General features: G+C 43.3%; 1 protein-coding gene across 4 annotated transcripts in view; it reads right to left on the bottom strand.

Annotated features, from left to right (window-relative positions):
• The window catches only part of LOC122080365 (putative callose synthase 6), a 90898-nt gene that overhangs the window by 55263 nt on the left and 11581 nt on the right, over positions 1 to 24054 (bottom strand). For 3 of the 4 annotated variants that reach the window (XR_006140687.1, XM_042647319.1, XM_042647321.1), the window contains exons 2-6: positions 22868 to 22968; positions 6328 to 6440; positions 6165 to 6252; positions 5979 to 6089; positions 5735 to 5875 (exon numbers count right to left, since the gene is read on the bottom strand). Coding sequence is in view for 3 of the 4 variants with exons in the window: in XM_042647319.1 (XP_042503253.1) it covers positions 5735 to 5875; positions 5979 to 6089; positions 6165 to 6252; positions 6328 to 6440; positions 22868 to 22968 (554 nt within the window). In the remaining variant the exon portion in view is untranslated. Of the gene's footprint in view, positions 1 to 5734; positions 5876 to 5978; positions 6090 to 6164; positions 6253 to 6327; positions 6457 to 22867; positions 22969 to 24054 lie in introns of those variants that run through there. The other variant, XM_042647322.1, reaches the window with a different exon arrangement.

Raw genomic sequence — 24054 nt, 5'->3', positions numbered from 1 at the left:
GAGGTAAAGAAAAAGAGGATAAGTTAGGAAAAATAACAGAAAATGGGGATTTATTGGCAAGATCAGAAGACGGCATGCAATTAATCAAACTGTTGGCGGTTAAAACCCCATCACACCAAAACATACATATGTAGCATAATAGCACAAGCTACCTTTAACAAATGTCCATTTCTGCATTCCACTACACTATTTTGTTGTGGAGTGAAGGAACAACTAGTTTGGTGAATCATACCGTGAGGAACACAAAAATCATAAATTTCATTTTGGACATATTCCCAAGCATTATCAGAACGAAAAACTTTAATAGAGGTATTAAATTGTGGTTTTTCTTTCCATTATTAAAATTTGAAACACATATAAAAACTCTAAACAATCCTTCAAAAGATATAGCGACCACCTTTCCATCTCGTTAAACTTTCTCGCTAGAATAATTTGCTTATTGGATATTTCCTAGGAAAGCGACCACCTTGCCATCTCGTTAAACTTCCCTTCTCAAGTAATGGAGACCTATCGGTACTGTTGACACTTTCCTCCTGGATCATGGCTTCTTCATGTTCAGGTTTTCTAAGGAATAAGATAGGGTCTGATGCTTGGAAGGTGGCCCCTGGTTGGTTGGGCGTTTGCCAATCTTTCTCAGGTCCTAGCATCGCCATCTACTTCTCAACAAAGTGGACTACTCCACCAATTCCCATTTAGGTTACCCTTTCTGGTCTTCCCTTGCACTTTTGGTGCTCTGCTAGACTAAGTGTTGTGGGCTCAGTTTTCGGGACTCTGCTATACTCAGATGCCCGCACCAATTGGAAAGACCGTCTCACCTTTGTTAGGAACTGTGTCCAGGTATCTGCTTCTAATGCTCTACCCTCCTCCATCTCCATCCAAGACGGCAAAGAATTCTCCTTCTAGCAACCTGTCCACTTCGATTGGAAGCCACCGTAGTGTCTTTCCTGCAAGGTTTTTGGACATAGCTCCAGCTCTTGCTTCTTGAAGCCTTCTCCAACTGACCCCATGAGTGATTTGCATATGGACCTGATGGACCCAATCGGCCCCTTCCACTAAAGAGACAAATAGCACATGACGGAATCTGGCAGCAAACCCCTTATCTGGCCTCCAGCAAACAGCAGAGGAAGATCTCGAAGAAGAAATCACTATTGCCCTCTTTCTGGTAGTGTTACAGAAAACCCTACAGTCCTTGTGAAACCTTTACCTTCTGGGAAAAACAGATTTGCAATCCAAGGCAACTATGCTGACATCAACGAAGACCCTCCTCTGGTTGTCGACCTGGGAGTTTTGACGTTTTAGGTTCAATTTTGTCTGATAAATCTCCAAAAATAGCTTCGACTTCCGATCCCTTAGCAGGATCTGAAGATGATCTTTCGGTTTCAACTGATTCTGCCACTGACATGGACTCATCAGGATCATCGGACTCTGAGGAAGACTTGCCACTCCCTGCAAGCAACTCGACCTTCGAAGTCTCCCTCTTAGCTAAGACTTCATCGACTTCCTTTCCTCTGGGTCGATCTCCTTCTCTATAGACTTCGATCATTGAGTTGGTAAACCCTATTTTATCTGAGGACGCAAGTGCCCCTGTCGGCAAACCTGGGTATATTCAGCATTTTTGTTAGAAACTTCATGGCAAACCTTCTCAAAAGCAGTTTACTAATTCAGCAACAAATACCGAGACCACCACTCTACCTGGACCATCTGAGGATAAGATGGTTATGATGACAGACGATGAATTTGCATGGTATAACCAATTTCAAACTTCTCTGTCCTTTACTGCTACTTTTGTCCAAACAGGTAATGCCACTGCATGTCTATCTTCTTCTCGTCTTTGGATCATTGACTCAGGCGCTTCAAATCACATGTCTGGTATTCAAGTTTGTTTTCCTCCTTTCATAAATCACCTTCCCGTGTCAGTTTAGCTAATGGTTCTCTATTTAGGTTATTGGGACTGGGACAGTTCATCCCAATTCTTCTTTATCCTCATCATTAGTTCTTCATTTTCCATAGTTTCCGTTTAATCTTTTACCTATAAGAAAAATTACACGTGCTTACAATTGTTCTATAACCTTTTATCCTGATTTTTGTGTTTTTCAGGACCTTATGATGAAGAAGATGATTGGTAGAGGTCATGAATCGGGAGGTGTATATTTTTTAAGATTATACTCCTTCAGTTGCTTGTTCAAGTGTTCTGGCTTTACATCAAGTTCATTATAGCCTAGGTCATCCGTCTTTGCAGAGTTTACAACGGATCGATCCTCGTTTTAGTTCCCTTCCTAGCTTAGAGTGTGAGTCTTGTCAGTTTGGGAAGCTTTATCGTGTGCGCTATCTCCCTCAAGTCAATAAATGGTCTACGCATCCTTTTGCTTTAGTACATTCTGAAGTATAGGGTCCTTGTCCTGTTACATCTATGTTGGGTTTTAAGTATTTTGTTTACTTTTGTTGATGACAATTCCAGGGTTGGAATATTTTTTATTGCTGATGTATCTTTCTTTGAGTCCATCTCTTATCCAGATGAGCCGTTTGTTATGTCTAAGTTAGGTGATGATCTTCCCATTTATATTGTTCATCACTCAATTCCACAAATTCCAACTATTGCAACCACACCAACTCATCCACCAGCTATTGAGGTTTATACTCGTTGTCGTCAGGAAGATCCACCACCCCCTGCTTCCACAGTGCCTACCTTATCGCCTTCGTCTACAGATCTTGAGTCAGGTATCCCTATTTATGATCTTAATCTTCCCATTGCTTAGCGCAAGGGAGTTAGTGTTTGCAGCCAACATCCCATTTCTAATTTTGTTTCCTATTCTGGTTTATCACATTCTTTTCATTCTTGTTTTTCTACTATTTCGAGTCATCCTGTTCCCAATTCTGTTGCAGAGGAATTGTCTAGTCCTAACTAGAGGACAGCTATGGAGGATAAATTATTGGCCTTGGAGGAAAATCAGGCTGGGATCTTGTCCCCTTACCTCTTGGTAAGTCTACTATTGGTTGTCATCGGGTGTATATGGTTAAGGCCAACCCTGATGGTTCTTTTGCTCGGTTGAAGGCACGGTTGGTTGCCAAAGGGTATGCATAAGTTTATGGAGTTGAATATGTGGAGCCTCTCTCTTGTCGCCTAACTTGGCTTGTTCGTATTTTGATCTCTTCCAGCTTCTCATCATTGTCTATTATATCAGCTTGATGTAAAGAATGCGTTTTTTCATAGTGATCTCCATAAAGAAGTTTATATAGAGCAACCTCCAAGGTTTGTTGCTCAGGGGGAGTCTGGGATGGTGTGTAAGCTCAAGAGTCCTTGTACGATTTGGAGCAGTCTCCTCTGTCGTGGTTTGGTAGATCTATTGATGTGGTTCTCGAGTTTGGATTGTCGATATGTGATAGTTATCACTTGGTTTTCTATAGGCGATCTGATGTGGGAAGGATTCTTTGTTTATGTTGATGATAATGTTATCACAGGAGACGATGTTGAGGGTATCCAGTTCTTGAAGGTTCACCTACAACAGAAATTCAAACGAAGGATCCAGGAAGGTTAAAATACATTTTGGGTATTAAAGTTTCTCAATCAAGGAAAGGTATTTCTTTCTCAGAGGAAGTATGTTCTAGATTTGCTTACAGAGACTAGAACGTTAGGGTCCAAGCCTCTGGATATACTCCCATGGATCCCAATGTAAAACTTACTCGGATAGTGGTGACCTTTTAGACTCCCCTTCTTTGATGCCTACAGGCACAAACCTCTTGAGGCCATCCGACACTCCATTCGAAATGGCTACAACACCTCCCTTTGGTTAGATCCTTGGCACCCTCTAGGCACTCTCCTCTCCATAATCACCCTCAGATTAATCTACTCCTCTGGGCTTAGCAGGCTGCGAAGGTAGATGCCATCATGGGAATCGACTCTTTGTTCCCCCCTTCTCCTCCCCCCCCCCTTATAGCCGACATCTAGGCTACCCATCTCCTCCCCTCCCCCCAGGCCATCGGGGAGGCATGATCAAATTTCCTGGAATTCTTCTCCTTCTGGTCTTTGTAACTTTGCCTATGCTTAGGATTTTGTCTATTCTAAATGCCCCTCCATTCCTTAGGCAACATCATTTGGTTTAATGGGCACATTTCCCGTCACATTTTCACTGCTTAGCGGACTATCTCAAATTGCCCGCCAACCCAGTCTTTTCTCATCGACTGACACATCTTAGTCCCCTCTTTTTGCTGTCTTTCCTGGAAAGGCATCGAAGATGTTGACCATCTCTTTTTTTCCTACCCTTTCTCCTCTTCAGTTTGGAAGGAGGTCCTTAGTCACTGCTAGCCATCAAGAAGAAGAGGCTCCCCTAAGTAGAAAATGGATCTGGGGTTGATATGTCTTATGCTGGTTCCTCCATCTGCGACACCATCGGAAAGCTCGCCTTTTGTGCCACAATCAACCACATCTGGATGGAGAGAAGCCTTCGTAGATGGACTTCCAATTATTGATCTATTGATAAGATTTCAATGCCACCTACTTCAATGTCTCCTCCAAAATTGTTCCCCTCCACAACCGTCCTGTCACAAATTCCCCAAGGAACAAGCTCATTGTTGTGTCCTAGGGTCTCCCACCACCATCCTCTCCCCTCCCCCCTAGTCTTTTTTTGCCTATTGTGTTATATTTTTGGTTGCCTTTTGGGTCTAGTCGCCCCCTCCCGGCTCCTCGGGGTAGTTTCCTCCTAGGCTTCCCTCTCCCCCCCTTCTCCCTTGTATATTCTTCTCCTTTTTTTTTTTTTTTTTTGCTAACGATGGGTATCTAGGCCTTCAGTCTGACTAGTCCTGTGGGCCCATACTAACCCAACAGCTGCATGGACCAGATCATACCGGGGTTGAATGAGAACCATTCAACTTTCACTCAAAGCTGTGAAGAGCACAAAACACCCCGTGCGAGTGGCCCCAAGGAGGTAAAAGGAGTCGAACTCAGAACCATATGCTTCCTGAGGCGAAGGTCCCTTGCCAACTCGGCTATCCCCTTGGGGAAACTCAGATTAAAAAAAAAAAAAAAAAAAATCACCACTCAATTCCAGGAGAAATTTCGGCCAAAACTTCTGAAACCTGCTGAGATTTAGAACTATGCTTGCGAGTAAATGCAATTTTATAACAGAATTTTTTAGGCATGCATTCAGATGTAGTTTAGGATTTATTTTTCACTTTTGTTTTAATGTGCAGTGCATTCAGCCCCAGGTAAGTCCAAACCTTTTCCACTTTAACTATATTTGTGCTCATTCATATATTTTAGCTTACTTTCATGTTCAGTCTGTTGGTTTAAGAAATATATATTATTTAATAAAATACCAAGAAAACATAGGAAGATTGGATTAACCGGGTGGACTAGGGTGCCTAATTCCTTCCCAGGACCATAACCTGACATGGACACAATCTATCAGTCAGACAGGTTCAATGCATTCAACTGTTTTTTTTGTGGGTCCTAGACCCTAATCTAGATGGAAAGTCTCTCTTTGTAAGACTCCCCCTAAGAAAAATTCTGTCACTGCTCTCAGTGGGTGTCCTGGACAGTTTCTCACTTTCTCAATCCCTTGCATGTAAACTATATGCTAATAATTAAACATCGTATAGGACTTCTAGAATTACTAGTGCAGGAAACAGAAATAGTCCATGAAATGCAAAATTCAGTAATTCGCAATTATGGGGATATAAAAGAAAATCTGGAAATGAAATAATACAACATGAATAGGGGATTCAGAGTGCAACTTACCTGAAACCCGAAAGTTAGCCAAAGCCAATCAAGCAAATCATGGATGCTTATATCCCTGTCATCAGGCTCATTAGGTGTCGATTGAACTCTGGGCTTTGGAAGGTTATCCACCTTATGCAAAGCCTTAATCGCTGCTTTGATCTATACTTCCAGTAGGATAAAGAATTAAGCAGAGTAGTTAAATGAAACAATAAAATTTGCAGCCAAAAAAAATTTAAGAAAGGGTATAAAACACAAAATTAACCTCAGCAAGTTCCATTATTGCTGGCTTAACTCCAGTGGCATACAATGGAAGAATGTTATAGTGTACATACTGCTTGTTTTTCATCTCAACATCTCTAGCACATTTGTTTATCTGAAAGTACATACACAGCCTCTAAAAAAATTTCAAAAAAACCATGAAACTCGTATAAAAATGACACAAACTGACCCATGCATCAATTTTCTCAAAAGGCACCACAGCTCTCACAACATCATATAACACCAAAGCTATCTGATAGATCTTGGTCATCTCCTCCCTACAATTGACTGTCAGAATAAATACAGTAAACCCAGAAAAAAAGATACTTGAGACATTTAATATTATGTCTTACGGTTTTCTCTTGTACTGGCCATCCCTGACGTTTGCTTCATAGAACAACTGGTAGAACTTTTGTATTTCTCTGGGATCATTCTTGGCAAGCAGAGGCATTGTCTCACATTCTTCCTGGCACCAAAACAATCTCCAAATGTTTAAAGGAATGTAAGCCCTTAGAATTGAAGCTTACATATACTACAGGCAAATGATATAGAAGATTTTATAGACAGCATCAAGCAACTTTAAATGTAAAAGCAGAGTTAGAATTTTTTCCGCACAAAGGAAGCTACTTTAATGGTTGTAATAAGACTAGACCCACTCATTTCACTTTATCATTTAAATAGCATGAACTGAAGGAGAACATTGACATTGGAGTTGGCTATCTGATTTCCTTTTCAATAACAAAAGCATAATAAAACTGCAAAAACAAGAACCTTGAGGGTCGAAGACTTTAACAAACACCTCCTCTCTCCTCTGTTTGACCGATGGCCTGAATCCTTCCCCCCCCCCCCCCCCAATTAAAGGCCACGACCTCTGGTTCTCCCCCTCCTCCTCCCTCCTCTCTCCCTGTCAACCCTTCTCCTAGCTTGGTCTCTGGCCCCACCATCCCTTCTCCTCCCCCCCCCCCAAAAAAATCTCCTCCCTAGATCCATCTCCTCCACCATCCGACATTCATCCTTCTTCTCTCTCTCTCTCCACTTTGTCCCTCATTCCCTTCTTGGAGACAAAAATATTGGCCTTTACCCAGCTGGTTACCTAGACTCCGAAATCTCCAAATGGAGATTTTGCCTTGTTGGTCACTTCATTGGTAGCAGGCCCCCCTTCCACATCGTCAAGCGCTCTCTCTACAGTCAGTGGCACTCCCACAACTCCTTGGATACCCATCTTCAGGAGAACGGAGTATTCCTCTTCAACTTCTCCAATGAACAGGGTATGCTCCTGGCCCTTGAGGGCGGCCCCTGGCAGATTGGGAAGAAGCAGATTTTTCTTAGACAATGGAATCAGTTCATGCACCTCCACAAGCTGGACTATCGCTCTATTCCTCTCTGGATTGCCCTCCCCAACTTCCCACTTCACTTTTGGGGAGAAAAAGGTTTGACCCTAATTGGATCTGTCACTGGCACCCCTTTGTATTTGGACTCCAGAACAAAAAACAAGCAACGGCTCTTTCACGAGAATTTGTATTGAGGTCTCCGCTGAGACCACCCCTACCTCTGACGTCATCATAATGGATGAAGAAGGGCAATCTTTCATCCAGGAGGTCTGCTATGACTGGATACCTCCCCACTACCTGACCTGCCATGTGTCTGGTCACTACTCAAAGGACTGCTCAAAGCCTATACCCCCTGCTATTGATGAATCGATGGACCTCCCTTGCTCGCCTGCCTCTGCTGCCACCCCCTTCTCTGCCTCTTCCCGTGGCTGGAGTTGGTCCCGCGGCCTCGCACTAGAAGAAACTCTGATCCCGAGGTCGCTCTTGCTTCCAAGGTCCCTTCCCTTCATCCTTCAGACCTTGGCATTTTAACCACTGGACATAACCCCTTCTCTGCTCTTTGCCCTAGCTCCCCTGACACCGCCGACCTTAGCCTCTCTCTGTCTCCCGTTACCTCTCGCCCCTTTCTCACTTAATCGCCTTCCCCTATCACCCTTCTCTCCTCTGCTGTTTCCAGGCCTCTTAACTACGAACCCTTAATCCATCTCTTCTCCTCTACGAGATCTGCGCGCCGAACCCTCTTCCAACTTTTTGCCTCTGTCTCACACTTCCCCCTCTTCTTGCAGTTAGAAATAAGGACTAGGGTTAGAGATGAAGGAAGAAGAGAGAAGAGAAGAAGGAAAAAGAGGGAGAGGAGGGAAGAAGAAAAATGAGAGCAAAAAGTGGGGAGCTTTCTTGCTCTTTCCCAAATATATTATGCTTAACTAGAACTTTAGGGAAATTACATTAGACCTCCCTAGTGACTAGTGAGGTGAAAAGTAAAAGAAAATACAGCTTAGGACAACATAATATAAGAAAAATTCCTAAACTACCCCTATTACATAAACTCCAACACTCGCACCTCCTCTTCCCCCTCTCCTCTTGAATACCCTCTTACCGACCCCTACCGACATGGACCATCCTCCTTCGGCCCATCCCTCTATCTTGGGCTCTTCTTGCCTTCCCTCTTAGGCCCACTAATCCAATCCCTCCCTTACCGCTTGGAACCCGGCCCATCTGGGCCTTATTCAAGCTCACATTCTTAAGTCTTGCTCCACTTCCCCAAACCCAACCCAGATGGGCAACCCATCTAATTGCTTGCTAGATTATCCATCTACCTACGATCTCATCTCCTCCGCCTGCGCCTGCCTACCCTCAACTGCTCCTTGTAGGCCCATCTCCTCCACCCGACAATCTTCTTTGGTCCCCCATCTTGGTGCTCTCCCTCCGAAGGTACTTGCGTCTCCTTCCTCTCCCTCGCTGCCCCCCGCAAGGCTGCTTTACTCTTCTTCGACTTCTCGGTTTTTTACCCCTGTTGTTCCGCCTATGTCTTCTTCCCCTGCTGTGAGCTCTTTCCTGTAGGGCCATGCCCTGCCTTAGACATGTCCATACTCTGCTCCATCCCCAGTTGTGAGCTCCCTCCATCGGAGTCTTGTGGCCCCTACTCCAGCTCTGACACATCACCTTTCTTCACCTCCCCCTTACTGTGAGCTCCCTCTGGCAAAGGCCATACCATGCCTCCTCCAACATCAAAGCATTCTTTCACAGCCCCTTCCCCTGCTGCAACTCTTTTACGGAAAGGCCTTGCAACGTTAGCACCTCGGTCAATCCAAGTGAATACGACATAGCCTTCTTCCGCTCCTTTTGAGCCCCAAGCTCCTAGCCCCCTTCCCCTACGCACTATAACATGATCTCTCCAGCTCCCTCCCTCGCCACGTATACATCTTCTTCTCCGTCCCCTATTGCGAGCCTCATCCAGAAGGGCCTTGCAACGCCTTCCCCAGCTGTTCCTTCCCCTGCTGTCGATCCCCTCCAGCAAGGCCATGCCACGTCTTCTAAGAGTCCCTTGCCCTTGCCTCCACCTGTTGTGCGCCCTTGCCAACAGAGCCATGCTATGTCTTCCCCCAGCATCTACTATACATAAAGCTACTAAGAAGTCCTGCTCGATCATGTCATCCTCCTCTTAAGACTTCCTCTAAGAAGTCCCCCCACCCTCAGAAACCCTCTGTGAATAAACCCTTTACTTCTAAAACCATTCCCTCTCCCCCCATCCCCCCAAACCACTTCATCCTCTCTCAACCCCCATTCCTCTTATATCCCTTTGCATGGCCCCATTTCTCTCCACCCTCTCCCCTCCTCTATCCTCACTGGGTCCCCCTTGGTTATTGAGTATCGTAGGCGCCATCGGAGCAAATCTGCTTCTCGTCCTACTCCTCCCAAGCCTCCCTGTGGTCATTTTGCCCCTCCCCTCCGCTCTCTAATGAATTGCTAGTCAATCTAGAATGTTCGTGGACTCAACTCGTTGGCTAAGCATGCTAAGATTCGTACTCGCCTCAAGGACTCGAGATTAACCCTTTGTTGTCTTCTTAAGACCATAGACACTGAAGCGAATGCTCCTCGTATAGCCTCTTCCATTGCCCCCTCCTGGTCCTTCCTCTCCAACTATTCCTCTTATCCCAACGGGCGCATCTGGATTCTTTGGAACCCTTCCAAAATCCAAATCACTTCTGACTTCTCCTCTCCTCATCTTATTCACCCTTTTCATCTCTAACCCCAGTGGTGGGAGTCCCTCCTTCTCTGTCCTCTACAGTCTCAACTGTGCCCTTCATATGAATATCCTCTAGGATAACCTCCGTTTCCTTGCCTCCAGGGTGGCACCCTCACCTTTGGGATGGGGAGGAGATTTCAATGTAGTTCGTTTTGGCCATGAGAAGCTTGGAGGCACCCCCACTAACCAATCCTCAGTGGATGCTTTCAATTCCTGCTTAGAGGACACTTGTCTGGACTATAAATGTCAAGTCAAACCAAGGCAATGGAGGGTTGCCTAAGCGCTTAGACGACAAGGCACCTGCCTTAAGGCAAACAAGGCGACCAAGTGTTATTTTTTATTTTTCCACTTTTCTAACATTATTTAGTATGCTACATAGACCTTATATCATCAAAAATCAACATTATACCACATCAAGTTGTTGAACCCTCTCAACGGCTACCACTGCCACACCTGCACAAGTCTCTGCCACGTCTTCGGCCACTTGCTTAACCTCTCCGTCTCCACCACTTTTATAACACCAACCTCCATTTTAACTCATGTCTTCGCCTCGTCTCCTTCAGTTGCCTCAAATCCTATCTCGGCCTTATCTTCCACATCCCCCTTGGATCCTATCTCTGCCACGTCACTTGCTACCACCATTGCAATTGCCTCTGCCACGACTGTAGTTGTCTATACTTCATATGTCTCTGCCATGTTTCTTGTTGCTTCCTTGGCTCCCATCTCTGCCATATCTCCTGCTCCTTCCTCGTCTACCGTCTCTGTTGCACCTTTAATCGCGGCCATGTCTCCTACCCCTGCCACATCCAGCTCGATGCTCTTATCATTGGTTACCTTGCCACCCTTGGGCCCTCCTTCGGTAGCATCCCCTCAATCCTTGATGATGTTAAGAACCTAACGGACGCTACTTTCCTACCTCTGCTGAATCCTGCTCCTCAAGACTCTGCCTTAGCCCTCTAGGCCCTTTGGGCTCCATCCCAATAGCCTCTATTGCTCTCACTCGCCAGCAAACTACTTCAAAGACCAGGAAATATTCTAAAAATGCTACTATAGTCAAGTCTTTTGCCAAGCACTCCCCTACTGTCCAAGGTTATAAGAGAAGAAACAAGAATTCTTCTAAGCAGGTCTGCACCTCTTGCTCTTTTGGGATTTTTTACAACCCCCCCATTCTTCTCGATGATCCCTTGGCTTATTTGGACTTTCCGAGGTATAAATTCCTAGGCCAAGCAAGCATATATATGTTCTCTCCTTAAAAACAATCACTCTGCCCTCTACCCTTTACATCCTCCTTGAAACTAAAGTCCCTGAGTCCAATGCCATCGGCAATGCCTCTTCTATTGCCCCTTCTTGGTCCCTCCTTTCCAATTACGCCTCCCACCCCCTTGGCCACATCTGGATCCTTTAGATGGGTCCAGATCACTGCTATCTCCTTTTCCCCCCAATCCATTCACCCCTCTATCACTGATCCTTTAGGTGCCAACCCCTTTCTCTTCTCAGCCACCTATGGGTTTAATCGTGCTCCAGAGAGAATCTCCCTCTGGGATGATCTTCGCTCCTTCCCCTCCCAGGTCTCTTCCCTCCCTTGGGGCATTGGAGGGGATTCTAATGTGATTCATTTCACCCATGAGAAACTCGGGGCCCTCCTATTGCCCTCTCTTCCATCGAAGCTTTCAATTCTTGTCTTGAAGATATTCATCTTACTGACCTCAGATGGTTTGGAATCAAATTCTCCTGGCATAACAAAAGAAGTGGCATCCATAGAATTGCCTGCAAAGTGGATCGAGTCGTTGTCTGACCACAACCCCATCTCCCTCTTTGTCCAGCATTATATCTCTATTGGTCCTAAACCCTTTAAATTCTTTGACAAGTGGTCCCATCACCCCAAATTCCTTCCTCTGGTCCGCACTATCTGGGACATCCTTGTTCAAGCTTTTTCCTCCCCTCTTACTGCCTTTACCCTGAACCTTAAGAATGCCAAAACGGCCCTCAAGGCTTGGTATCTTCTAACCTTTGGCAATATCTCCTCTCAAGTCTCTCAGTGCAAAGATAAGCTTGCCTCCATCCAATCCCGCCTTCTTGTTGATCATCTCAACCCCCTCCTTGCTGAGGATGAAAGAGCTTCCTCCCTTAAGCTCTCTACCCTCCTTGACCAAGAAGAGAGCTTCCTCAAGCAAAAGTCCTGCATTAAATGGTTGGAGCTGGGGGACTCTATTCTCCTACTTCAACAGCTCCTTAAGGGCAAGATCGAACTCCAACTCCATCCTCAAGCTCCCTACCAGTGATGGTTCCTCCCTCTCCCATCCTGAGGCCATCAAGGATGAAGTTGTTGCCTACTTTTCTAGCATCCTTCATCCTCTGGCCCCTTCTACCCACTCCCCTTTCCCCAAGGACCTCCTCAACAAATTTGTCCCCACCCCCAATTATTTGCTTCCCTTCAATCCATTCCCTCTATTGATGAGATCAAAGCTGCCATCTTCTCCCACAAAGCTAACAAAGCCCCAGGCACAGTATGTTATTCTTTTCTTCCTATTGGGACATCGTCGAAGCTGATCTAGTCAAAGTTATCAGAAGCTTCTTCTTCAATCACTCCCAAATCCAAGGTGTGAACAATACCTTTTTCTGTCTAATCCCAAAATTGGAAGGAGCCTCTTCCTTATCTGATTTCAGACCCATTTCTCTCTGCAACCTTCTGTATAAATTCATTGCCAAGATTCTTGCCAACCATTTTCAGTTGGCGATTGGTTCTTTGGTTAGCCCTAACCAATCTGCTTTCATTGCTGGCATAGGCATTGTTGACAACATCCTTCATTGTCATGGGATCCTCAAGGTTTCTCCATAAAGTCCCATTTTCTAGCTGCCCTGCTCGAAAATTGATATCCATAAAGCCTTTGACATAATCAAATGGGATTTCATCGCTAAGACCCTTCTTGAGATGGCCTTCCCCCTGTTTATGCATCTCCTCCTCCCGCTTCTCTGTCCTTGTTAATGGTTGTCCTATTAGCTACTTCCCCTCCTCTGCTGGCATTCATCAAGGTTGCCCCCTCTCCCCTCTTCTCCCTGGCTCCTGAACTCCTCTCTAGATCCATTTAATCCTCCACTGATCACCATCTCATCTCTCACATTCCTAAGTGTAAAGCTCTCAATTTGACTCATCTTGCTTTTGCTAATGATCTTATGATTTTCTCTAAGGCTAGCCCCACCTCTATCTGGTCCATCAAATCCTCCCTTCATCTTTTTGGATCCCTTTCTGGTCTTAGAGTCAACCTCCTCAAATTCCTCCTCTTCTTAGCTAGTGTCTCTGATGCTACCAAAACCTCCCTCCTCCATTTAACGGGCTTCTCTCTTGGCTCCTTCTCAATCAAATATCTTGGCCTCCCTCGTACTGCTAGATTGTTTGTCCATCACTACACCCCCATATTAGACCTTATTAAAAAGCACCTCAAGATCTGGAAAGACAAGCACCTATCCTTTGCGAGCCGTCTCACGCTCATTAAGTCTGTTCTTCATTTTTGTTACATATACTGGACTGGTGTCTTTCAGCTTCCTAAGTCTATCTTCATGATGATTGAATCCTTGATGTGCTCCTTCCTCTAGAAAGGAACTGATGCTTCCCACTCCTCCACCCATGGCTTAAAGTATCTCCGATACCGATACGATACCCTCCGATACGTATCTTAAATTTAGCCGACCAATACGATACACACCGATACAATACATGAAATTTTTAAAATCCTTTCGTATTGATAAATATCCTAGGATACATACCGATATGCTCCAATACACTATCAATACATACTGATACTCTTATGGAAAATATAAAATCGAGGTGAAATATACATTTCGGTATATATCGGTAAGTATCGGTGAGTATTTGTATGTATCGATCGGTACATATCGATGAGTATCAGTATGTATCAGTGAGTATCGGTATGTATCAATCAGTACGTATCGGTGAGCATCAGTATGTATCGGTGAGTATCGATATGTACCGATACAGTGCGCTACGGTCATATAATGGCCAAGATGGGTAATTTTTTAGAAGACAATTTTTTGAGGGGTTTTTGTTCCATAGTTGTGGCCAACCATATTTCTCTCTAACTAAAGTGGAAATCAAGGTTGGAAACAAGGATTTTACATTTATGGGACAACTACAAACCTTGAATTCTTAGTGCGATACCCTCAATTTAGTGTTTATGCATAATACATGTTATCAATAGCTTTTTTTAACAAATTTTGTATGCAAAAGTGTTTAAAACTATGTTTCATATCCATTTATGTGCGTATCTTTAGCATATCTCCAATACGATACGATACATCCGATACGTATCTTAATTTTGGTCGAATGATACGGCAACCGATACCGATACTTTAATCCTTGCCTCCACCCCATCCGATGGGCCTCCATCTGATTACCCCTCCATGAAGGTGGCCTAGGGATCCATAGAATCAAAGATGCCAAAACTTCCGATCTCCTCAAACTCATTTGGAAGCTTGTTTCTAAGCATGACAGCATCTGGGTCTCTTGGGTTTACTCCTCTCTCCTCAAAAGAGATTCCTTCTAGAATGTCTCCCCTTTCCCTTATTCCTCGTGGGTTTGGCGTCAACTCCTTAATTGCAGGACTACTGCCTTGCGTGCCATTTCCTCCATTGGTGACGGCTCCTGCACCCTCCTATGGTTGGACAATTGGCAACCTACGGGGGTCCTCCTTGAGGTAATTGGTTCCATATATGTTTACTCCTCTAGGTCGGCAGATATACCCCTGTTGCCTCCATCCTGAATGGTGCTTAGTCCCCCTCCTCCCTTCCCTTTATCCTCTCTTTTCTCTGGCCCTCCCTTTCCCCTCTTCCTTCTGTTGCTTCCACTGATAGAGTCCTCTAGACTCAGTCCCTCTCTGGTCCTTTCAGCTCCTCCTTTGCCTAGGACCTGATCCGCTCTAGAGGTCCTTCCGTTCCTTGGTATATGCTTGTCTGGTTCACTAGCCACATCCCTTGCCACACCTTTACTGTCTGGAGATCCATCTCCCACTGCCTTCCCACCCAATTCTTCCTTATTCACTGCCATATCCAGGTCTCCCCCGCTTACTGTCTTTGCTAGAATGGCATTGAATACTACAATCATCTCTTCTTTTATTGTCCTTTCTCCTCCACTATTTGGAAACGTGTTTCTCTCCTCTTGCTGGCCTGTTATAAGACGTCCACTCCCGCTCTCCAAGGAATGGATTTGGATGGACATGACTTTTGTCGGTAGATATGTTTGTGACTTAGCAGCAAGGAAACTAGTGTTTGCTGCCACCATTAATCATATCTAGATGGAGCGTAATCTTCGTAGATTGATTTCCAACTCTCGATATTTTGATTCGATTTGGAAGGCCATCTATTTTGAAGTTTCCTCCAAACTTGTTATTTCGCCCTCTAGGTTCCATACTGTGTGGTATTGCCTAAGGAACAGGCTCATTATTGTGTCCTGGGATCTCCCCTATTCTAAGGGCTTCTTCTCCACCCCTTCTGCTTTCCCTTTCTATTGTATATCCCCCCCTTTTCCCTTTTTATAATGCATTTATTATTCATCTGTTAGAAGGCTGTCGTGAGAAGAAGAGGGAGGAATCCTGTGGATTGTGCAGGCTCCTCCATTGGTGTTTTCCTAGTCTAACTAGGAAAGTCCTAACTCAGCTAGGACTGATGTTGTTTTAGGATCTTTTTGTCCTAATCCAACTAGGAGAGTCTTAGTTCAGCTAGGATTGATTAGTTAATCAGTTTCCTATTACGTTTTGATGTTTCTAGTCCTACTTGTAATAGGTTGATTAAAATACTATATAATGAATAGAGGAGGGCAGCCCCAACTTAATCGATTGGGACTCCCTTGCACAAATCGTAGGTCTCTCTCTCTCTCTTACATGACATCAAATCCTTAATCCTCAAGAAGAAATCGATCAAAGCTCTTTCTCCCAACAGTAACAACCCCTCTCTCCATCAGAGGTTGTTACTGGTCTTCCCTAGGCTCCACGATCTTTAGAGGGGGTGGTTTCATCCCCTAGTTTGCTGGATTTTTGGATGTAGGATTGATTAAGATGCAATCAATTATACGGTGTGAAGGATTAGCTCTAAGTAATTGCTAGAGGTTGCTGGTTTGGATTTTTAGCTTGAAGATTGAAGTATTCAAGAGTGGAAAAATCGATTAAAGATATCAAGGTTTTGGCACTTTGCCAAAATCAATTTTGGTCATATCTTTCTATTCGGAGCTCAATTTGGAAACCCTTTGGAGTTTTTCTTCCCACCATCCCAACAGCACTCGATCCATTTTTAGCTCCATCAAAGCCCTACAACCCCAACCATAGGTAACCCTGGGTTGGCCTAAAATAGGGTTTTGCGATTTAAGCTAATTCAAGACTGATTTGGTGATTTTGTGGATTTTTTTCTAACAATTCAGTTGTTCTTTTATTAGGATTGATTAGTTACATAAGATCAACCGATTGTGTGATTTGTTTTATGATTCTCTGTTCTCTAGTAATAATTCTCTTTTGCTTTAATGGCCGACACTGAGCCAAAGAGTGTTGTTACTAAGGTGATATCCTCATCCTCTCATAGAATTACAAAGAAGAAACTTATAGGAGATGCCAATTTTCCACAATGGAAGAAAATTGTACAGTCTGTGTTAACTAGTCGTGAACAGCAAGATCATCTTACAAAGGGGAAACCTGCTAAGGATGCTACGTGGGACACTGTTGATGCACGTATTTTGGGCCAGCGGTTGAACTCGATGGATAACTCCGTCGTTGATATTGTTACTCACATTGATACTGTGAACATGATTTAAAGTATCTCCGATACCAATACGATACCCTCCGATACGTATCTTAAATTTAGCCAATCAATACGATACACAACGATACGATACATGAATTTTTAAAAATCCTTTCGAATCGATATATATCCAACGATACATACTGATATGCACCAATACACTATCGATACGTACTGATACTCTATGAAAAATATAAAATCGAGGTGAAATATACGTTTCAGTATGTATCGATATGTATCGATGAGTATTTGTATGTATTGATTGGTACGTATCGATGAGTATCAGTACGTATCGGTGAGCATCGGTTTGTATCGATCAGTACGTATCAGTGAGTATCGGTACATATCGGTACGTATCGGTATGTACCAATACAATGCGCGACGGTCATATAACGGCCAAGATGGGTATTTTTTAAGAAAACATGATTTTTTGAGGGGTTTTTGTTCCAAAGTTGCTACCAACCATATTTCTCTCTAACTAAAGTGGAAATCAAGGTTGGGAACAAGGATTTTACATTTATGGGACAACTACAAACCTTGAATTCTTAGTGCGATACTCTCAATTTAGTGTTTATGCATAATACATGTTATTAATAGCTTTTTTTAATAATTTTTTTATACAAAAGTATTTAAAAAGGTGTTTCATATCCATTTATGTGTGTATCTTTAGCGTATCTTAGCATATCTCCGATACGATACGATACTCTCTGATACGTATCTTAATTTTGGTAGACCGATACGGCGACCGATACCGATACTTTAATCTTTGACTGTGAAGGAGTCGTGGGATCATCTGAACATTCTGTATTTTGGACAGAACAACCTTTCCCGTATTTATGAGCTATCTTGGGATTTTTATAGGGTTGATTGGAAGGGTCGACCTCTGAATCAATACTTTGCTGATTTCAAGAGGAGGATGTATGAGGAGTTAAACTCTCTACCTCCTATTAGTAGTTATGTTAAGAAGATGCAGAACCAGCGGGAACAGCTCGTAGTTATGGGTTTCTTGGGTGGACTTAGACCAGAGTATGATGTTGTCCAGTCTCGGATTCTTGGAGGTTATAAAGTGGCCTCACTTGTAGATACCTTTTCTTGAGTCTTACGAGTAGCTCTTGTCAACGAGGCTTGGCTGCACTCCTATCCCTCTTCCCATGCCTACTTTGGCCTCCCTAGGATCTCTAATGACACCCCTATCTCCATTCATGTCCTTCCCTTCTTATCTTTCGGCCCCAAGCCCTTTAAATTCTTCGATATGTGGGCTCTTCATCAAAATTTCCTCACAATTGTTCACGGAGCTTGGTGCATTCATGTGCATCAATCCTACTCTCCTCTCATTGCCATTGCCAAAAAGCTTAAGAATGTCAAAGCTGCTCTCAAGCTTTAGAATTCTTCATCCTTGGCAACATCTCTCGTGTCTCCTCTTGCCGAGACAAACTCCATTCAATCCAGAATCCAATCTGATCTCCTACACCTTGGCCTCGCCAAGGAGGAAAAGGTCTTTGCTTCTGAATTTTCTTTGCTTTTGGCCCAAGAAGAGAGCTTCCTCCGTCAGAAAGCCTGTGTCAAATGGCTGAACCTGGGCGACTCTAACTTTGCCAATTTTCATCAGTCCCTCAAAGCCAGAACCAATGTTAATACCATTCCCAAGCTCATCTCCTCTTCAAGGTCTGAGATTCTCAACCCTAAGGACATCAAATCCGAAGCAATCTCTCATTTCAAAGAGATCTTTCTTCCGCCTTCCTCACCCCCACCCCTCCTCTCCCTCCAAACCTTCTCAACAAATTTGTCTCGGATGATCTTCTCCTTGGCCTCCAGTCCATCCCCTTTGAGGAAAAAATTCTCGGTTATTCTCTCCCACACAACCAACAAAGCCCCCAGTCAATATGGATTCAGTATGGAATTCTTCTCCTCCTACTGGGATATCATTCACACAGAGCTCATCCTAGCTGTCCGAAGCTGTTTCTACAATCCCAGCCAGATCAGTGGTATAAACCACACCTTTCTATGCCTCATTCCTAAGAAAAAGGGAGCCACTTCCATGAATGATTTTAGACTCATCTCTCTTTGCAACCTTCTCTACAAGTTCATTGCCAAAATCCAAGCCAATCGGATCCAGAAAGTCATTGACTCTCTAGTGAGCCCCAATCAATCCACCTTCATCGCAAGAAAGAGCATTGCAGATAACATCATTCTTTGCCACGAGATTTTCCGGGCTTTGATCTCAAATCCCATTCTCCTACTGCCCTTCTTAAAATTGATATTTTCACAAGGCTTTTGACTCCATCAACTGGGAATTCATTTCCAAGGTCCTCTACTTCAAATGTCATTCCTTGCTTCTTTGTCCACTAGATCCACTCTTACATTTCCTCCCCCCGCTTCTCTGTCTTAGTCAATGGTAGCCCAGCTGGCTACTTCCCTTCGGCCAGAGGCATCAGGGAAGGGTGTCCTCTCTCCTTGATGCAGTTTGGCGATGAATTTTGAATATCTTTTATTTACTTTCCATTTTAGAGTTAGAATTAGTATGGTAGATTTTTAATTGAGTGAGAATTTTATTTCTAATTTAATTAGACGCAATATTTGTTTCAACTAGGAAAGTATGTATGTTTTCAGTCTTTAAATAGGTTTATTGAACTCAACTGAGAGATTGAATTGAATGAATTGGAAAATTATGTTTTGGTTTGAATTGATGACTGCTACAGGTGGTTTTCTTATCTAATATTCTTCCTTCCTTCCTCTCTATTATTCTGATTTTTCTCTTCACAGATCTTTTCCATTCTTGCTTCCTCTTATTTCTTCTTCTTCTTCTTCTTCATTATTTTTCTGGGTTTTATTTCAATATACTGTTCTGGGCGATACTACCAGAGCTGAAGAATCTGTCCCTGAAGATTGGTCTCCCATCGATTGACCCCAAGATTTGGGTCGAGCGTAGGGTTCTCAGAGGCGATCAGATAGGTGCAGTTCCATCCCAAGTTCCTGCAAGTCGGAGGACAGCAGAACTGAAACCACACCTCAGATCTGAGTTTTCCGCCATGTACAGGTCGTAGGATTCTCCCCGAGGCTGTTTCATCTCCTTCTGATCTGATAATGGTTGTAATCAAGAGCTATTTGACTTCTGATCTCTCTCCCAAAGTTTCGGTTTGATCGGATTATTGTTAAGAGAGTTCTGTCGATCGAAGCCAGCAAGAGGTTTCAGTGTCTATCGTGTTCTTCTCTAAAGCTATCTAAGGTAGAAGATGACATTTCCACTTATTTACACTTTTTAAACCTTAGTTCCTGATATTCCCTAAAAACCCTCATTCTGGAATTTTTATTTCAGTTTAACCCCTTTAGTAATTATATTTCCAGAACTGCTCTGTCTTTGGGTTTAATTCTCCTTTTAAGTCCTCAGCCCATTATTTTACTCTATAAAGCTCCTCAATTTTACCGGAAATTACATTATTGCCCCTGATTTGTCTAAATTGAAATATTTGGTTCATTAGTGGGTTTTGAAATTCTATTTCATCTTAACCCCTCCATCAAATTAATTTTCACAACTGAATTTTCTTTTGGGATTAATTCTAGCCCCGTCCCCAGTAAGTTATTACACCCTAAAAGGTTTTAACTTGTCCTCGAAATTACACGATTGCCACTCAACCTTTAAATTGAGATATTTTATCATTCTTGTGGGCCCTAAGCGATCTGATTTCAGTCCTTGGAACCCGGATCCTCATCACTCCCCCTTTCTTTTCTCCCTGGCCCTAGAAGTCCTATCTTGATCCATTTAATCTGCCACCGACCAGCATCTCATATCCCTATTCCTAAATGCAAGTCCCTCTTGCTCTCTTATCTTGCTTTCACAGATATCATAATCTTCTCCAAAGCTAATCTTCTTTCCATTTCCATTATCATGTCTTGAAATCCTTTGGGCCTCAGTATCAACCTTCTTAAGTCTAGTCTCTTCCTCTCTGGTGTCTCTGATGTGGCTCAAGCCCATCTCCTTGGGATCACTAGGTTCTCCTTGGGTTCCTTGCCAGTCAAATACCTGGGCCTTCCTCTTATCTCCTCTACTCTGCCCATCATTGCTCCCCTATGCTTGATCTCCTAAGAAAGAGGCTTCAGCTTTGGAAAGGCAAGTTCCTCTCTTATGCTGGTCGCCTTACTCTCATCAAATCAGTTTTTCAATCCATGTACCTCTACTGGTCTAGCATTTTTGTCCTCCCAACTTCTACAATCAAATCTATTGAAGGTCTCTTCTGCCCCTTCCTTTGAAAAGGTATAGATTCCTCCAATTTTCTCTGCCCTCTTTCCTGGGAAAAAAATCTGCCTTCCTAAGTCTATAGGTTTCTTGGGCTTATGAAGAATCAAAGAGGTCAACTCTGTTGGTATTCTGAAAAGCTCATTTGGAAAACTGTCTCCAAGCAGAGCAGCATTTGGGTTAATTGAGATCTCTCCTCCCCCCCCCCCCCAAGTGCAACTCTCTCTGGACCCCAACCCCTTTTTATGCTTCTTGGATCTGGAGGAAAATCCTTAGTGTTAGGTCCACTTCCCTCAATGCCATTTCTTTCTCCATCAGCAATGGCCAGTCCACCCCACTCTAGATGGACCCCTGGCATCCTTTGGGTATCCTTTCCTCCTTGGTAACCCCAAGGACCATCTAATCTTCTAATCGTCATAAATTTGCCCCCATTTCCTCTATCATCTCCCCCATGGGTCAGTCCCCTCCTTCCTCCCCCTCCTCTTACCGACCTTCGGTCCTCTCTCCCTCCCATCCCCCTAGCCACCAAGGAAGGGAAAACAAATGCATATGGTTACCCTCCTCCAATGGGATCTTCTCCTCTACCTCTGATTGGTCCTTCATCAGATTCTCTGGCCCTGTGGTCCCTTGGGGTAGATGCTCTAGCCCTGTGGTTCCTTGGCGTAAAATCGTCTAGTTCAAGGGTCATATTCCTCGCCACAGCTTCATAGTTTGTCGTACTATCTCCAAATGCCTCCCTACGCAGTTCTTCCTCGTCTACCATCACATTCTAGTTCCCCTCCTGCTGCCTCTACCCTCACAGCACCTAGGACAGTTCCCACCTCTTCTTTTCCTACCCTCTCTCTTCCTCGGTTTGGAAGAGTGTCATCTCTAGATTTTGGCCTTTCAGAAGTCCTATCCTCCTATTTGATAGGGAATGAATCTGGATAGACATGACTTTTGCAGGCTCTTCAATTTGCAACATTGTTGGCAAGCTTGCTTTTTGTGCAACCATTGACCACATCTGGATGGAGCATAACATCCGTAAATGGTCCTCCGATTCTTGTTTGGCGGACAAGATTTGGAAAGCCATCTACTTTGATGTTACCTCCAAGATTCGATCCCCACATCCTCACCTGGTCCCTAATACCCCTAGGAGTAGACATATCATTGCTTCCTGGAGTTTGTTGTCTACACCATCCCCCCCCTGATGTATCACCTCTTCATTCTTTATGCTGTAATGCTTTCTCCCCTCCCCCCCCCCCTCTTTGTTGTATCCCCTTTAATCCATTTTGGTTGCCTTTGTTGGGTGCTTTGCTTTTGATGTCTCCCCTTGGGTTGGTTTCTCCTTTTGGTCTATGCCTTCCCTCCCCCCACCCCCCCATTTCCCTTGTATATTCTTCTTCTCGCTTGGTAATGAATTTATTTATTCATCGAAAAAAAAAATATATATATATAATGTAATATAATATAATATAATATAATATATGATGTGGACTGTATGAACTATTTTGGACTTTGTAAATGTTGTATACATTTTTACTTTCCCAGACCCAAGGAAATTTTAGACTCGAACAGTCCATATACTTTTGGAGATGCCACTAGTTCTCGCATTTTTAGACTAATAAATGAATGCATAATATGACTTGGGGTTTTACCTACTATCAACCCCCTTTAAAAAAAAATTGAGACTTCCACTATAACAAAAATATAATAATGACTTAGATGAATGGTTTAGGGTTTTTCCCATCGTCGGGCCCTTTGGGGTGGGTGTCATAACATCAATAGTTTGTTGGTTCTACCTTTTCTAGTCTATGCAGAAGATATGTTTTGAATTGATGAACGCCACGACCAGTTGACATTGGATCCACTTTTTGAGCGTTCTCAAATGCAAGAAAGCGACCTAATTGAACACAGGTAGAAATTGCAATATGCATTATGATATATCATGCTAAATATCAATTGTCTGAATAGATGAGACAAAATATGAACCATTGTAAGTTTGCAACAGATAAAGATCGAAATTATCATAGTGCCAAGGTAAAAGCTCAGTAAGGACAACAGAACAGTCATAAAAATTCTTTCAAGAAACATACGAGTTATCTAAGCCAACTAATGACAGATGATGGTGTCACCTAAATATACTTCATAGACTGCTTTATGGCTTGGGTGGTTAGAATTCCCTCTATTATATAAAACATTAGTCACAAATGAAATACAATGATTATTCTATCTAGGATCACTATCCATTAAGACAAAAGTACAGAAGAAGTAGGATCAGTTTTTACAGATAGGCATGAAGCAATGAGAGTGGGAAAGACTGGTAGTTAGAGTCATGTTTCAATAGTAATCAAGAATCTTAAATAAGGCAACTTGTTCAAGATACTGGCAAACTGATTATTAAGTCATATTGGTAATTTGCTAGCTTTGTTGAGTCATGTTGATTAACTCGGTAACATAACACAAAATAAGAAGTCAAAAAGTTGAGAGGAAAGAATGAGAAAATGGTGAGTTTTCTTACTGATGAGCACATTTATGTGTGAAATCTAGGGTAGTAAAACATGCATTTTACATATTTAGAATGGAGCTACCTTGGGTTTCATTCTCTTTTTGCAGGTTTTATATTTTCAAGGCCTTAAGGACTATCGGGCGCTATATCTTCAATTTTACACGTAAAGAGGTCCTATTTCTTTTCATGGTTGCGAAGAGGACGAAATTCTGAGCAAGATGGACGTGTTCAATTAAAAGTACACATTCGTTTGGTCACCCGTACAAATGATTATTCTTTTCGGGTCAGAAAAAGAATAATGGATCAGAACTGAACCGAGATGCAGAACCAGCCCGTTTGCAATTGTCCCAGAGGTACAAGGAATACTCCAAATGCCAACAAGGATCGATGGACCACATCCTTAAGTGATTAAAGATTTGTTTTTGGTAACAATAACTACCTAGCGTAGTTGGTGAGCTATGGTGTACAAAATTCCCTTGC

Source organism: Macadamia integrifolia, chromosome 5 (genome assembly GCF_013358625.1).
Source record: "Macadamia integrifolia cultivar HAES 741 chromosome 5, SCU_Mint_v3, whole genome shotgun sequence".
In the NCBI taxonomy this organism is placed as follows: domain Eukaryota; kingdom Viridiplantae; phylum Streptophyta; class Magnoliopsida; order Proteales; family Proteaceae; genus Macadamia; species Macadamia integrifolia.
This window is presented reverse-complemented; position numbering and strand designations above follow the sequence as displayed.